We start from the raw sequence: 17,807 nt of genomic DNA, 5'->3' as shown, positions 1-17,807 counted from the left end.
CTTGTGTGAATTGTATTGGCCGTGAATCTAGCTCCTCTTAGTAGCTCTTGATAAAAAAAAAAAAGCAAAAAAAACCCACAATTCTATGGCTCATTTCAAATGACTGAAGCCAGGTTCCCAGGCACTGGGGCAAGAAAGAATGTCAAACGGGACCTTTATTGTGTATTTATATTTAAACATCAGACCTAACAGAAAACCCCGAAGCTCTACACAATGATTGGAGCCTTGTAAGCATCTAATTAATGTATTGTCGGGTGAGTGGTTGGCCTGGTACGTGGGCTGTTCTGAGGGACGTGAGGGGGTGCAGGTACCTCCCAGGAAGAATAGATGCAGTTGTAGTGATTGCAGGGCCTGCCTGAAAGGGACGTGTAAAGGCAGCTTTGTCTGGCATAACATCTTTTCAGACCCACTTGATAATGCTGGTGTCAGTTTCAACTGAGGCGTGCGCCAGATTTCAGATCGCCTGAGCTGGCAATTCAGAGCAGGTAATTGTGAAACTTGAGACGAAAATGGGCACAGTCTTCCTAAAGTGGCTATTCAGATCCAGCCCCTTTCCTCTCAGAGATCCGCGGGTCTCACTTTTGTTGTGTTCCCACATAAAATGCTTGAGGAACACTGAGCCTTTTTTTCTCCCCTTGGCAGCTCCTATATTGCCGTCTTTTCTGGGAATGCTTTGCCTTGTTAAAATGTGCTCTGTGTATTAAAATGAAATTGTCACTGCTGGGTGGTGCAGCATAACATGGTTTGACACTAAGTGCTGGCAGCTACAGAAAACAGACTTTTATTGCATTTATTCTTTCAGAGACAAAAGTCTCTAAAGGCTCACTGCAGACATTCACTTAGTTAAATCTGAATGAAGCCAAAGTGAACAATCTACGCTGCTGTCTTTGTGTTCATAGAAACAGCCCCCCGACCGGCTTGACATAGCCGTGAAACAGTGTTAAGAAAAGGCGACCACACTTAGAATCCAGTAGGGATGAGTTGACCTTTTCAAACCAGAACAAAAAATATTTTGGGTGAGTTGAGTGGATTAGCCACCTGACTTTCTTGTTTAGCTTCCCCCTGTATTCCCTAAAACACATTATGTAGAATCAACAAACACACACACACCCCTCCATCCAGTTTTTGCCTTCATTTGGAATTCCATGTCATTTTAAGACAAAGAGAAATGATTTGATTTGTAGGGCTCTTGCAAGCAAGCTTTAGATTCTTAACTGCCTTTTATCGAGATGAGTATCAAGAGAGAGATTGAATAAGGGAGGGGGCTCTGGGGCATAAGCTTTTCATTCTGTAGCTCTCCTGGAATAAAAATTCCATAAAGTAACATCTGTAGTAATTAAGGGCTTACATTTCCTCTCCCATTCATGTCTCTGCTAGGAGAGAAGGTTATTTTCCCTAAGAGACAAAGGGTAGAGTAGATCCTGTGGGAAGAGAGAAAGAGCAGAAATTAGAATTCTTTTGTTCCTAGAAATGGAAATTTCCAACCTCAAAAAAAAAAAAAAGTTGGATGACTTACTATAAAAATTCCACCAGAGACAAAGTTTCAAAGAGTTACAAAAATTATTCTTAGCCTTTCCTAACTATTTGGAACGAGGAAAGATTCATCTTGCCTTTCTAGTCCAAATATCTTCTGATTTGGGGGAACTTGTGATTGAGAAGTGAATAAACAAAATGCTGTGTTTTTATTTTTATTTACTACAAAGTTGATATTGTTAAGCTTAAAGTTTTGTGTTTTTTGTTTTTTTTTAATTTGGAACTAGAAGTGATTCATTCCTAAGGTTTTCTTCAAAGTAACACTTAAGTGGATCCAGTAGTCCATCTGACTAAATAAATCTGAGCTATTCATATCAGATTAGTTTCCTATACTTTCTCGTCATACTAGGGCAGCCTGTGTACTTTGTGTGGCCTGGGGAGAAATAGAAATGTGGTGGCCCTGGTTAAAAAAGTTTTGAAGAATGTCAAGATGGTGGCAGCAGAGCATGAAATCAGTGCAGGCTTGTCCTAAGTGCAGGGCTTTGTGTGCCTTTACAGGTCTCATACCTGTGACGTCTATCCTGTTTGGTAGGTAGAGACTTGCCATTTGCATCAACACAAGAAGTTGTGCATCTATCTGATCCCTCATGGGAATGTACACAGGAAAACAAATGTTTAAAAATTTCCATCAGAAAAATAATTGCAGTTTCCCTAATTGAAACCATTCATGATATCATCTTCAGCCTTCATAAGGATAATTCACATGTCCTGAGCTACATCTCCCAGCTTTTCTCCAAGAGTTTCCCTGGTGAGTTTTCCACTTCTGCTGCAGCAATCTGCTCACCCCATCCATCCAGCACAGGCCACAGCCTCTCTCATCTGCCCAACTCAGCCCCCTGCCCTAATGGTTTCTCAAAAGGCCTTTTCTGTCTTCTGTACCCACTTCTCAGCTTCTGGGATTCCTCCCACATTCGAATTCTGTAGCTATAATAGATGTGTAACTTGTTTAGCATTTGTTAGCGTATAATTCCTTATCTTGTTTCCTTTGCATGTCGTATGGCCCAGAATACACACCTAAAATGTAGACGCAGGAAAGTTTTACAACTGGGTTGAAGGGCTCCACTGCAAGAAAGCTAATACTTATGACAGAAAACCTAAAATTATACTTTGCCTTTTAGACAAATTTCACACATTTCAGACACATTCTTTCATCTGTGTGTGCTGTTTCTTACGTTCGTTTTTGCCTCTGGTGTATTGTTTATGGTGCTTAATTTCCTTTAATCAGAATCGACCGTTGAATTTTTTTTTGTCTTCCCCACCCAATTTTATAAGATAATAAATGCCAGCTATGCTTAATTATTTCTAAAATGTTGCCGATACTGCTGTACTTAAGATATGGCAGCACTGTGAAAATTGACGTTATTATGGTATGACTTGAAATAGTCAGTCATCAGCTTGGTGTGAGATATCAAAATTTGTTTCAGGATATTGATATATAGAATAAAAATAGGGGGTTGTCCTACATTTGAAATTAGTAGTTCAGGACCTGAGATTTGAATATAAATATATATATATATCTTCCTCCCATAATTTGGGATTCAAATACCTCTGTTCAGGTATCTTTCACTTACTGGATTTTCAAAAAAAAGTCACAGGATGCTAATGAGAACACTTCTGAATGAATTCCTTCTTTGGACCACACACTATTCAAACAAAACCCATCTCTTCAACTTGCTTAGCTGCAAGCAAGACCTAGCTGGTACTTGGTATTGAGAGGCCTTGAGTTTTGAATCTTGACCCTATGCTTATTTCAACATTGTAAGTGTTAGAGAGATGAGTAAGTAGTTCATGTCTCTAAGCTTCAGTACCCTCATTGGAGTAAGGACAGTAACAATACCTACCCTTCAGTTTTGCCAATTCAGTTTTTTTAACATAGCTATCAGGCACTTTTGATTGCTAAGCCTTGTTATGTGGAATAAATCAGACCATGCCTCGGTTTTACCTCTGGATGAGAAGTCAGCACAGAGTCCTCCACAGAGACAACTTTCAATAGAGTGTCAATAATGCCAGGCGAAGCCTGCTTATTGTGGTCACGGCAATGGTTGACATTTCTGGTAGAATTCTCAAATCACGCTTTTTCATGATTTTCGTATGTCCCTTTTCTTTTTCCTGGTGTGCACAACTTCATGAAAGTATATGATCCCCTGTTTATCTTCTTTTCCCAGAATGGAGTCTACTGAAAAATGTGAAGTGGTAATTCAACATTTTAATGGAAAATATCTGAAAACACCACCAGGCATCCCAGGTAAGTAATGCCATTAAGCAGTTCCTAAAGAGAGCATGGAATTATCACCCTTAGTAGGAGTCCCCAGCAAGGCCCTGGACTGATCACAAGGAGGGAAAAGATTGCCTTTATAAATGTGTATTTTTAATATTATGTCATAACTCATCTTTCTTAAAATTCCTGAAAACTTCTTGGTGACCTTCCTTTTGAATCTCTGTTGCAAATTCTCTAAGGTGAGCTAGATGGAAAATAGAGCAAAGAATAATTAAAGAAACACATTAGAAATGACAGAAGCTTGTGACTCCTTTATTAACATTGGTATCCTGGTTTCTAAGTTCTAAAATATCTAAACAGTGGAATCCACAGACTGATGCCAGCCCCTAGACTATTAGAAACAAGACCATGGAAAGAAGAGTGCAGGAGGTGAGAGTAAGAATTTGTAAAGATTTATAGCAATTTGACATTGTCATGATGTCTGAGTGCATAATTGAAAAATTTACAAATTATCTGTCACTGACTGATAAATAGCAACAAAAACTGGCCATTCATCACCTATAGCTTGAGAATCCCATCTTAGACTAGCCCAAGACATTTCACTTTGATTTTTAAGGTTTTACAGACATCACAAAAATGATATATCTTTATGCTATTAAGAATTAGACTCAATAGGATTGAATATATCATATATATCGGGGTTTAAAATGGAAATGTCTCACCTTCAAATCAATCTGATAGTAGTGCATAGGAAAAATATTTCTTATAGGGAGTGTAAATTTAAAGATGTACCTTATGGCATAAAAAAATACTAAAGACTGAATGAAGTACTAAACTAAGAAGAATTACAACCAGTAGATAATCAAAGAAATATTGGTCTAATGCATGTCAGTTCATTTGTTCCTTCTCTGTTTTTGGTGGGTCTCAAGAAATAAAAAGTGACTGCTTTCGGTCCTCCAATATTGTGCCTGTTGGTCTGTTAAGCTCAATTTCAATGGTGTTTGCTGAATGATATATCTACTACTTAAAACACATGTCTAGAATGCTCAAGGGTAGGGCATTTTAGTTCCTTTAATATATTGAGGTTATGTAGAAGAGGAAGGGTGATAAAACAAAAAAAGGTATTTTTTTTTGCGTGTCAAGGTCAGCAATCCTTTTAATAATTGATTGTTCTGTTGACGATGTCAGAAAGCTGAAAGTCCCTTTAGATGGACACTTGGATGATCTGGAAAATCCAGAATAGCTGATCACTGGTTTATCAGTTGATGAGTTAATATTCAGTGAAGATTGTGTCTTGATTTGGTTAGCTTTCATGAGTTCCCTTAAGAAGTGATGACATCATGATCCAGTTGGAGACATATGGTGCTGTTAAGAAAAGAGTTAGCAGTTTTCATTTCAGCGTGTAAGCTGCCCTTGCATTTTAGGAGAATTTTTTCTTTTCCTTTTATCAAAAGCTGACATTTTAAGACACTCTGCTTAGACCCGTCATTGAATAAGAGTTGTATTGTCAGTGGATTTTTCCCTTATTTCTATTGTTTATCCAACAGATGTCTATCTCCATACAAATTATTAAAAGATGGTGTGGATTATATGGTTATATAAAAAGTAAAGAATGAGCAAATTATATGAAATTATTGTTCATTCAAGTTTCAATACAGATCTTAGGTTTTTTTGGGTTGGTTCCTTTTTGGAAAAATGGCATACTGAAATCTTTCATGACTTGATTGACTTGAAAGTGTTTTGTTTGGTTTTCCCCTAGCACATACAGCTGACTATTCTACTTTACAGCTAAAGACAAAGTAAGTCACTATAAATCCCCTATGTCTAGGCATCCTTCCTGAATACGCAGTCTGCAATATTAACCTATCTAATATCATAGCTACACCCAATGGAAATATTGTGAATAGCAAGAACCTGGTTATGAGTTTCTCACTTACTTTTACCTCCTGGGAGCATAAGAGGCAAAACAATTATGCTCAGTTATAAAACTCTTAAGAGATACGTTTCTGAGATTTGCATTCAACCTTATAGAATTAAATGTACTGTATTGATCATCATCACTATCTGAATCTGCTTATTTATGCATTCCTTTGGAAACCAAGTAGAGTTTAATAAGTCTTCAAATGTTAATTGCAGATATTTAATCTTATATTTAAATGTGATATTAAATGAAAGGAGACAGAAGTCAAAATGTGGATATTTTGGAAGGCAAGTAGTAAAATATCCTCCTTGGTTCCTTTCATGATGTCATGACAGGTATAATCAAATTTGGGTGTATGCTGTGTGCCTTTATTGGTTTTCATTGCTTACTTGTTGAGGCTGGTTGAAATATTATTTTCAGAAATTCATATCTTAATCCAATTTCCTGTACTATCCTGACAACTGAGAATGGGATGTCACTGTAAGCCCTGACATCAGATTGGAAGTGATCTCTTTGATATTTCAAAAGAAGTGACATATTTCCTAATCCTTTTCAATACAACTGTAATTTTAGAGATAGTACCTTGCTTGTGGTTATGTTAATTAAAACCAACTATGTTTGGACTGACCTACCTGCAACTAAAATAGAATTCAAAAGCTTCTAAAATTTTCGATGTTCTTCATTATCAAGATTTAGCATCCTGGAAATAAAAAATCGGGGGTTTTGTAAAATTGCACAGTGGTGGTTTTAATGCGATACTTTAAGGTTGTGTGGATGAAGGTCCTACAATGATTCTGTAATGAATCGAGATCCTCAGGCCCTAATAACGATGCTCAAGGGATTGGCTGTTGAATCAGTTGTCTTCTTCTTCTTACTTTAGAGCCCATGCTTATAATCTTACTCTAAGCATGCAGAGAACAATTGGTGCCATGTACCCAATTGCTTACTTCTTCATTTAGGGACAACTTGAAGAAATGTGCATGTATCATTGAACAGATATAATACCATTTTGTTTCTGTCATTCTTGAAAATGTTGATTCCCATCAAAAGAGATGCAAAACAAATTATTTTCCTGAGTATAATCATTGAGTTTCCAAATCGCCTATTGTGTCATTTCTATAAAATGATAAGAAAAAAAATCTACTTAAATCCAGTACCTTAACATTTCTCTGAATTTCAAATTCTAAAAACATCGCAGGGAAAGATATTTGCAAGGACATATAATGATGATCACATTTATATTGTTTCGCCCATTTTGATATGAGTCTTTCTAAGAACAATTTGCTCATTATATATGATTTATGTTGGTATTTAATTTCAATTCATGACAAATTACATGAGTTGGAAGGGAACTTTGTAGGTATCTTCTTTTGGATCATGCTTTTTTTCTCTGGGCTCCTTATCCTATTTCTTCATAGAAAGTCTGATTTTAATGAATACATCATCAATCGTTAATGCATATTAGAGCCTTTCAAAGCTAGGTGTGCTGTGTTCACTTTGGATTATAATATTCTCCTGAGAATTGGCTTCCCTAAATCAATGAAGCTAAATATACGTGCAAAAAAAAAAAAAAAAAAAGAAAGAAAGAACTCCAAATTATTTGAGTTCTGGTTTAGAATTAATAAAGATCAGCTATCTGTGTTGCTACTAGCAGTATGAAAGAATTAAAGGAGGGGCCAAAAGCCATGTGTTAAACAGTGTCAATCATTTGAGTATTGTAGCCATCAGCAGAAAGAGATCGTCCAGTATTTTCTCCCTGCCCTAGAGGGAAAAGAAAACACGGTGTTCCATAAATGTTGCATGTCCTACATATCGATTTTGATGTTTCCTGGATGAAATGAAGGATCATTAGTTGCTTGCTTGCCTAACCCCAGACATTTCTTTGTCCTGTAATGAATTGCACAGCAATGTGGTGGAGCCCCAAAGCATTCCATCTTCAGACCTCTGGCAAAAGCAAAGAGTAAGTTCCCAGACACTTCAGGGATCTGTAGGGCATGAACTTGAAAGGCTTACTTTCAAAGAGCCCCCAGAGCAGAGCAATACACCGTGCAGAAAAGGCTTCTACATGTAAGGACATGTATTGATGAACAAAACATGCAGGCCGGTTGGTGGGAAAATAAATCACATTTCGCTCTCAAGGTAGACTTTTTCTGTAAGGACATGTTTCTATCAATGGAGCAGTCTTCCCAGAAGAAAGTAAAATAACCCACTTCTGGCATGCTTGTCTTAGTCTTTACGTAATTGTTTCGGATCCCAATTGAATTCCAAGAAATAGAGATGGGCTGAGAGAAAGCTCACCACATTATGAGATCTTTTTAATTTTAACAAATTTGCAGCCAGCAGATATTTAAGTACAAAACACTAGTACTTAAAGGAATCACATATTTCTAATAAATGAAGTAAAATGATATTTTGATATAGCAGTTTCACTGTTGTGTGTTTATGTAAATAAAAATGTGTATAATTGTGGAGATATATCTGTTCTTTCTTGGGAGCATATAAGATAAATATGTGTAATCTGATAACGTTTTTAAAGAAAATAAAAATAATGTTGTTTATTTAAATTTAAAATTTCCCAGGGATAACAACCAACAATACACTTAAGATTCATATTTTAAAAGAATCAGATGTTTGAACAACGTATGTATATATATATTTCAATCAGAGGAAATTATTGCAGAGCCTCACAACCTGTGTTTCCTTAGCAGTACCAGTCTATTATATCCATAAACCCAGTTATAGTTGAGAAAGAGACAACGAATAGAAAAATTCTATGGTGTGCAGTGTGGTAAATATCTATCTTTGTTCTGCTCAGGTGAGACATTGCCTAATTCTGAGTTTTTCATCATTGTGAAACTGAAATATCATTTGCATAAGAAACTTTGCAATCATTACAGTCTCCAACTGGGTATTGGTTTAGATTTCTCATTAGGATGAGGAATTTTACAATCTTCTGAGCTACTTTGTCTAAAGCCTTCATTTTTAATGTTAGTGATGCCTTCTAGATAATTTCTACATTTTCAGTCACACAGGGTGTTGCGTCATGATTTCACACCCTTAGGATATTATCAGTGAACTTCCTGGAGCAGCCTGAAAACTTCATGGTCAATAGAGTCTTAGAGTCTGTGTGAATCCTGTGAAAGTGAACTTTGTCCATCATTTCTCAACTTTTCTATGAGCCACAGCTGACAAGGGAAAGTAAACCTGTTATGAATCGGTGTTGTAGATTGAATCACATCCCCCAAAAGGCATGTTCAAGTCCTAACCCCTGAACCTGTAGATGTGAATCCATTTGTAAATTGGATCTTTGAGGATGTTATTAGTTAAGGTGAGGCCAAAATAAGTCAGGGTGGGCCTTAATCCATTATGACCGTAGCCCTTTTACAAACAGCCTAAATTTGGATGCAGTAGGAGGTGGCCATATGATGGAGGTGGAGATTTTGTTATGATCTGCCAGGAAGCCACCACCAGAATGCTGCAGCCTTCAGAGAAAGCATAAACCTGCTGACAGCTTTTGGTTTGGGACTTCTAGCCTCTAAAGTTATGAGACAATAAATTCCTGTTGTTTAAGGCAACTAGTCTGTGGTTCTTTGTTACAGAAGCTGGGCAAACTAAGACAGATGGTAACTGACCAGATATGGGAGAAAGGAGGCAGAGATGGTTAAATTTCTCAATCTGGATAATGAGGAGAAAGATTGAGAAGTTACAGGGGATCATCTTCAGGAGAGCAGAAATAATTGGAATGGGTTTTGTGTGCTGTGTCACATGCCCTCCATTCGCCTGTGATTTCAGCTGAAACTGAGGTGGGTAGACTCTGTGTACCCTGGAAACATCTCACATTAGGCATCCACCTCGTCTCTCCATGAAAGTCTTCAACCAGTCACAGGTGATACCCAAACTTTGGGAGAGTTATTGCCCCTTGGACAACCCTCAGTCAGTGGACCTTAGGAATCCTCATCAGACAAGATCTTGCCTCTCATACTTCGGTGAGACAGTTGTGAGGCACATTCTACAGTGTTTCTTAAGGAGGTTGCACATAATGTTGGTAACAAGCTCAGTAAGAAACACTTTATTGACTTTTCTTTCTTCCTTGACTTTCTTTCCCTTCTCTGTCACCTCCCAATTGAACTGCATTCACCCAGGTTTTGATTTGGAGAAAATCAAATCTAGGGCTTGGCCATAGAGAAAGGTGGATCCAGCTAAAGTAATGGCATGAATTTTGTGGGCCCAAAATACTGTTTTCATGACTTATTATGTTTTTTTTTTTTAAATAGGGATAATGAACCAAACAGTAGGAGTGTTGAAGACAATATTGATGGTGAAAAGCAGGTGGTAAACCAGAGTTAAAATTTAGCAGGAGAAATATGGAAGAAATTGAGGACAAAATACCACTAGTGACATGATTAACCTCAGAACAGATGAAGAAATAAAGAGCTGGATGGTTGATGAAAAACAGGGAGGAATTGAAGGACTGGAGAGTTGTCATAATCCAGTAAAGTACATGTGACATATAGGCATAGAAAATTATAGCATAGAGAAAGGAAGTTTTGCGTTTTCGGTCTTCGATAGCTGTAGACTGGTGACATTGATAATGAGGTCCAATGTGAGTATCTGTGGGTGGATGAAGGGAAGACAATCTTTAGCAGAGCCAGAGGGGGTTTCTAATTAGAATGTAGAAAGGTTTTCAACATACTCTAGACTTCCTTCCTTACGTTTCCCTCGATTTTCTCCTAAACGTCTAGTTTTGATAGGAACAAGTTAAGAAGTATGAATGATGATGAAATAATTTTTTGTTTTATTTATCTGAATCTTAATTTTTCAACCCAGGGTATTTTTATCTTTGTGGCTTTCAGGACTGGCTGTGTGCTTAGCTCAGGGCAGATTCTCAGTAAGTGTTGTTTGGAGGAGAGGCACAGTTCCGTGAATTGAATGACCCTTACATTTTCATTCGCTTTAGTGAATTTCCTGACAGGGGCGGGGAATGCACAGTACCTGCTAGACAAGAATGATATGTTGAGTAAAACATTGAGGGAAATCTTCAAATTTTTATTTCAAATCTTTTAACTTTTTGGTAAAGTCTTCTGCAGCATGTGTATATATATCTAAATATATAGAGACAGAGACTGTATGTTCCCAAGAGTAAGAAACGTATTTCATTGAGAAAGATTCCAGTTACTTTTTGAAAAGCCTCATTTTTCCAACACTGCTTTTCAAGGTGTTAGGAAGGCAGCCTAATAGTTATTTGAAACAAACAAAATAGAAATCTTCATTCTGAGACAGTGAAATGATGAACTCTGTTTTCTGACATAGCAAATTGCCCTGCCTAATTTATATTGAAATAATGTCTAGATCTTATTTTTTTTGCTACTGGCACTAGTTAAGCCCCGTTATTATGTGTTATACTTTCATTTCTTTTTTTTTTCTCCACATAAAATTGTAACTAACTTGAGAATAAACAGAAAAGAGAATTTCTTGATTTATACTCTATCCCCTTTGGCTTAAGGTTGCTTCTTCCTCCCTAAAGGAAGAATCATATTGACTTATTATCCCTATTATTCTATAATTCTATAATAAATATTTTATCTATCAGATGTAGTTAATATGCTTCACTGACTTTATCTCACCCTATAGCTATTTAGAAAGAAATAAGTAGTAGAAGAATTTGTCTAGAGCCTCATTTGTTTGCAGGATATAATTATTTAAAATACTCCTAAGTTTATGTAATAGAAAAGAGGGATGAGTGTGTTTTCTATACATCTGCAGAAATATAAACCATCTTCAATATAAACCATCTTCATGCATTATGTCTAAAATTGTAAATCCATTCAGGTCTGCACAAAGTTTATGCATTGAAGGTTCCACAGTCTAAAAGCTTGCAAAATAAATCATAAAACTTTTCTATTTCTAAGATGATGTTGGGATTTGCCTTCTGTCAGCATCACTAATGGGTAATTAAGCCATTTTGTATCTGTCCGAATGAGTCCTATCAGCAATCGAAGTAGATTGAGTAGCTTAAGACCAATTAAGACACAAGCCAAGGAATAATTGAGTGCTTAGTGCGTTTCCAGTCTAGAACCCCATTGAATAAGATTGATTTAAAAACAAATTCCAACCAATATTTAGATAAATGAATAGTATCCTAAATTTCCATAGCTCTTAAGAAGGCTGCCATATACTTAACTCATTATTTATTATCTAATTTTTTTAAATGAAAAGCCTGCAAAATTTAAGAAAATATTTTAGGAAGGATCCAAATGAAAACACTCATTAAACAAAACAAGCCAGCCGCAGCTTGTTTATTTTACTAGCTGTTTCCTCTGATTTCCTACCTCTTTAAGCCTATGAATTATGAATTAATTAGTTTACCATTATTTTAGTAATTTCTCAGTGCAAAATGAGCTATCTGTCTTTGGAAATTGACATAGTTATGATATTTTTTCCAGACTTCATGTATTTCCAAGACACATTTGTCCCGTTTGATTGATGTTTTGTTTTCCCCCTAGGGGAGAATTTTGATGTTTATCTCCCCCTTTTCTCTTTAACTGTCAGTCTATAAACCTTCCCAGTACAAGCATTGCAACTTGCTGTTTATGTTTCTAAAATCTAGCCCAGTGCCTGTCACAGATGTGTCTATTTGTTAAATAAATAAGTAAACATCTAGTTGTGGTAGGCAGAATAATAACCCCTGAAAGATGTCACATTTCTACTCCTTGGAACCTGTAAATGTTTAATGTTACATGGCAAGGGAGAATTAAGGTTGTTAAGTCAGATGACATTGACATAGGGAAATTATTCACAATTTTCTGCGTGGGCCCAATGTAATAGCAAGGGTCCTTAAAAGTAGAAGAGCAAAATTACCGGTTTGTGCACTTCCCAAGCAAACAAACAAGCAAACAACAACAACAAAAAAAAAACCAAAAATACAAACAAAAAAAATTAAACAAGTGGTGCTGCATTAAGGGGCTACTCACAGGGAGAAAGAATGAAATGTGACCCCTGCCATACAGCATACCAAAAAAAAAAAAAGTACAAGAGGGAAACATGAGATGGGAGGAGGATTTGGCATATTTCTGGCTTTGAAGATGTAGAAACTGAGGCATGAACCATGGAATGTGGGCAGGCTTTGGAAGGTAAAAAATGCTAAGAATTGGATTCTCCCCTAGAGTCACCTGAAAGAAACTCAGCCCTGCCAATACCTTGATTTTAACCCAGCAGGAGCTGTGTCAGACTTCTGACCTATGTAATTATAAGATAATAAATTTGTGTTGCTTTAAGCTTGAAGTTTGTATTAGTGTGTGCGAGCAGCAATAGAAAGCTGATACTATAGTATAGAATTTGTTTCAACTGAATGTCATCCAAATTTCTATTACATTATTAAACAGCTTCTGCAGAACTCTCTTACTCTCTCCTATTTGGTGCCCTCTTTGTGAGTATCATTTGTGTTTCTTATATGTTAAACAGGAAAAGACAATCATGTTCGTTATTTGGCTTTACAATTTATTTTTTACCTTCTCATAACAGATGAAAGACTGTTGAACATCTAAAAAGAGTGCATGTGGTAGCTAGGTCCTTATATCTCAGAGCACAACATGTTTGACCCAAAGAAATAAAATATTAGTTTGAACTATCTGGTACCATCAAATATAGTACCAGGAAAAGTACACTAATTGCAAATCTAAATTCACAAAAATGTACATATTTTAGCCCTCAACCTCAATACTTAGTTTCAAAAATTCTTGTTACTGAAAATTATTAGGGCTTGTGTAAAGAAATGGAGCTCATTGAGGTTATATGGCTGATAACAACTTTACATTTTAGATAGTAATATTATATCCAAGGCATAAATGATGTTCTCATTTCAACTCACTGGCCCATGAAATAAGGGATTGAATCTGATATTGAAGCTGAGTTTAGACGCACAACTAAAAAAAAATCCAGGAAGGTAAATATATTTGTCATTATGCACTGACAAAGATAGGTAGATAATGCTCAAGATTAAAAAAAAAAAAAAGGAAAGACTTTCAGTGCATTTACAAAAATGTGTTTCTTACTTAAGGGTGTATTATCTCTGTAGCAAGACTGTGAGTCTGTAAATAAGAAAATGTACATATTTTCTCCTGAACAGAGAGTGGGATTTCTTTTGGAATAGAGGCTTATATCAAATCATGGTATGTGTTGAGTCAATAAAATGCCCCCAAAGTAAGCCAGTTCAGCCATTTAAGTTGCTTCCTAGCTGTTTGATTAGAGTAGTTATTAGTACTTGTGGGGTGATAGCTCATCTTCCAAGGGCCAGAACCTGCATTTCTTTAGGTAGAGCACTCTCAGGCTACAGGAATCTGTTTAGCCTATCAGCACTGAGATTCAGAAATGTCCAGGAATTTTCATCCCCTGGGGGCAGTCTTTAAACAATTCCTGGTAGATGTTGGCATCTCAGTGCTCCCTCTTCCTCTCTCCTGAGAGGTCAAGCTGAATGTGACCTACACCATCTCCAGAGCTTCCCTGTAAGATGGAGCCATACTTACCCTTTGTGGGACATGCTTGACATCATGCCCTTTCTCAGCCCCTTCACTTCCTGGTACCGATTCCTCCACCCCCTGCTGTTTTCCCTAGAAATACTTCCCAATAATTCACTGTCACAGGAATCCTGTAATTGATTATTTAGTTAATATTTCAAACTCCAAAAGTCTCATTTGTCAAATATGCTCTTGAGCAAACTGAAATGTTCAGCAGAGTTTGAGGGAGAATGCAAAAGTTAATATAAAACTCCAACTTCACTAGCTAAACTTCAAGTAAGATAGCAGCTGTTGATAACAGGTTTCTCTGTGAAAGGCATAAACCCTTTGACTATTGATAAGATATTTATAATTGTAGATAGAACTTCCATCATGTCTCCATTTAGTGAGTAGATCCCTGGGCTATAGTATGATTTAGCTAATCGTAATATCTGTTAAAGGTCAATTCAAAAGAATAAAAAGTGTACCAATATATGTGGTGTTAATACAAAAAAAATTCTTGAAGTATAAAATCATAAGTATTTATGATTTTATTTAGTACTGAACTAACCTATTTTTATGTGCAATGACTTTAAGATGACTTGGTGAGTTTAAGCCAAACATTGTGATCTAGAGCAGCAAAACTCGATGTATTATCTAGAGAACCCTGAGTGTCCCTGAGATCTTTCAGGTGGTCTTCAAAGTTCAAAATTATTCTCATAATAATATTAACACATTATTTTGACTGCTTCTGCTTTCATTCTATCACTAGCATAGAGTGGAGTTTCTCAGAGGTTACATGATACATGATATGGCAATAGATTGAGTGCAGAAACAGATCCAGCTGTCTTCTATTAAGCCAGACATGAAAAAGATTTGCAAAAATGTAAAACAAGGTCATTTTTCTCATTTTTTAATTTTTGAAAATGTTTTTCATAAAAATGTAATTTATGTTAACATGTAATGGGTTCATTTGTTGTAATTTTAAAATAAATTGATAAAGACATCTAAAAATTTCTGTTTTAGTTTTTTTAAATGGTAAATATCAATAGATGTAATGTAAATAAAAGCTCTTCAGGATCCCTGATAATTTTTAAGAGTGTAAAAGGGTTTTTGACATGCACAAAAAAGCTTTAAGAACTGCTGATTAAAATTGAAGCCTTTTCTCCTTCTGAGAACAAGAAGACGTAAGGAAGATACCCAGAATAAAGATGAAATTTAAAATATCCTCTCATTTTTCTGATCTTAGTTTCAAAATCTAGATATGTTCTAGAAAGCTATTTTAAATGGGGCAAATAGGACATAAGTTTCAAATAAATCAGATACACTACTATTTTTCTGGAAAGAGAAGCCTGCAGGTTCCTAAATCAATAGTGAGTGTTTGGGGTTTTACATGCAGTAGTGATGGCTATTCTTTTGAATATTTAGATTATAAGTTTTATTAGCAAAGAGTATGTTATTTTATAGCCTATGTGAATGTTTTATTGGAACAACATATACATACAGCATGTGTGGTATGCTGAGATGGAAATTATGCAACTGGAACCGTGTGAATTTATGAGTGGAGGGTGAGTCTGCCAGAATTCAGGGAGAGTTTAATATCTAAGGATCCAAAAGCTAACCAGTAATATCACATGGGAATTCTGCTAACATAATATCTGTTCTGTGCTGTTTCATTTGGTCACTGCTAATTGCATATTGAGCTCATCTCACAACTGTACTGCACCACTGAGTGCTGTTCGCCATGTGGAACACATCTTAAATCCTGGTTTCCAGGTTTGCCAGTTGTTGCGAATGATAAGATGAGTAGAGCATTCATCTAAACACTAATGTATAACCACAAAAATACTGTATGCTCTTAGCGTTCACATAAAGTCTCTCGAAAAATGTTTTCCAGAGATGGTAAACTCTCCTAGTGTGGGCTCACATAATCATGATTTCTTTGCCTATTGCATCTTAACTGAATCTGAAAGATCTCTAAGGAAAGAAATTCTCTAGTCATGCTTGGTAGTTGACTAAAATTGTTTACAAAAGAATCCATATAATAGGTGGAAGAATTTAATATAAAATTCCTCTTGTAATTTATTTCAAAAAGACGCAGTTAGATACTGTTTTCACCCTTGACAGGCACTCATTTTTCTCATCCCAAAGTCAAGTATTTTGCACCTTTTCTGTATCCAAATGATGTTAAAGATAAAACATCACCCATCCTGCTTGTGCTTTGCTTTCCATGAGATCCTCATGGCTGGGGTCTCTATTCCTCCTATGAATTTGGTTAGTGGAAGAACATATTTTAGAGAGAATACCATCTTAGACTTTGGAGGCAGATGGATTTTAGTTTGAGTTTTGGCTCAGTCTCTTCATAGCTTCTGAACTTGGGCCAATTCTTTAGCCTCACTGTGTGTCAGGTTCCTCATGGTAAGGAGTTTAGAATGCCACATTCACAAAGGCATTGTTAGAATGAACTGAGAACTTATGTACAGCTCCAGAAAGAATTCTGGCAGGAAATGATAGCTATTACCATTATTAATAGCATCTGTTAGCATCATGAGAATCATTTCATCAAAATCCACAGGTAGTTGGAAATATAAATTAGCAGTTGAAGTCTATGAACCACATTCAGTGATGGGCATTATCTGGTAGCTAGGAAACGGAAAAACCTCTAAGTAAGAACTGCCCTTCAATTTTGTGCCTTATGCACAGCTCTTATATCTCATCCTAGGATGCTGTTCAATAAATTCAAAGTGTCCAGGTTAGAACACAGAAATTTTCTGGGATGATTGAAAAACAGCATGGTATCAGATAAATCTTTTCCCAGAATTTGCTCTGGTGGCTCCCAGATTCATAAACACTGCTCATTTTTCTTATAAAACCAAGAGGGTCATGGAAATGCAAAGGGTAATCATTCTAGGCAAAACAGCAACAAAATCATGTCCCATCTCAAACTTCTTGCCATGGCTTCTTAGTATATCTTTGAATCTCCAGTTCACAGGACCTAGAATCTCCATCTTCCTTTCTCATTTCCCAAAGAAATCCTGCCAAAATATAATTGTTGTATTTTTTAGGGAGATGTTCCTGATTTCTAACTCCTGTGCCCTTAACTCTTACCACACCTCATTGAGTTGTTTTCTCTCCTACGCTGTGTCCGTTTGTGATATGTTGCCTTTTATGACAATTGCTGTATACTTATGTTATCCCACTGGATGGCAGAATTATGCCTTCTTTATCCTTGTATTCCTCTCCAGTGCCTAGCATTTGAACATGAGGTGCTTAATATAGACAGACTGAATTGAATTAAAAATAGCTAAGCACATTTATTCCAGTGCAATTTCTTAATAATTCCTTCTTAATTCTCTCTTCATAAGGCATTTGATTAGTAATTGCTTACGAACTGAATGCCGAAACCATTGTCGACAATGAGTCCACATCAAAATATTTTGCTTAATATTTTCCACTTTGTAAAATCTTAAATATTTAAATCTCAAAAGCTTCCTTTGGGATGGAGGACAGTGTTCAAAAGACAAGGACCCTTTTCTTTCTCATGAATAACTATCTTCCCAATTTATTTCCTACTTTTCATTGCTTCTTATTCAAATAAAAAAACATTCTAATGACATGGAAATTATAAAGAAGCAAACATATA

At 36.2% G+C, this 17,807-nt stretch overlaps 1 protein-coding gene across 13 annotated transcripts in view; it reads left to right on the top strand.

Moving 5' to 3' along the window:
- RBMS3 (RNA binding motif single stranded interacting protein 3) overlaps window positions 1-17,807 on the top strand; it is a 705,592-nt gene that overhangs the window by 451,362 nt on the left and 236,423 nt on the right. For all 13 annotated transcript variants that reach the window (XM_077129934.1, XM_077129932.1, XM_077129938.1 and 10 more), the window contains one exon: window positions 3,699-3,778. In XM_077129934.1, coding sequence (XP_076986049.1) covers window positions 3,699-3,778 — 80 coding nt within the window. The remainder of the gene's footprint in view (window positions 1-3,698; window positions 3,779-17,807) is intronic.

This window comes from Tamandua tetradactyla, chromosome 15 (assembly GCF_023851605.1).
Source record: "Tamandua tetradactyla isolate mTamTet1 chromosome 15, mTamTet1.pri, whole genome shotgun sequence".
Lineage (NCBI taxonomy): Eukaryota > Metazoa > Chordata > Mammalia > Pilosa > Myrmecophagidae > Tamandua > Tamandua tetradactyla.
The sequence above is the reverse complement of the archived record's forward strand: the minus strand, read 5'-3'. Positions and strand labels throughout refer to the sequence as shown.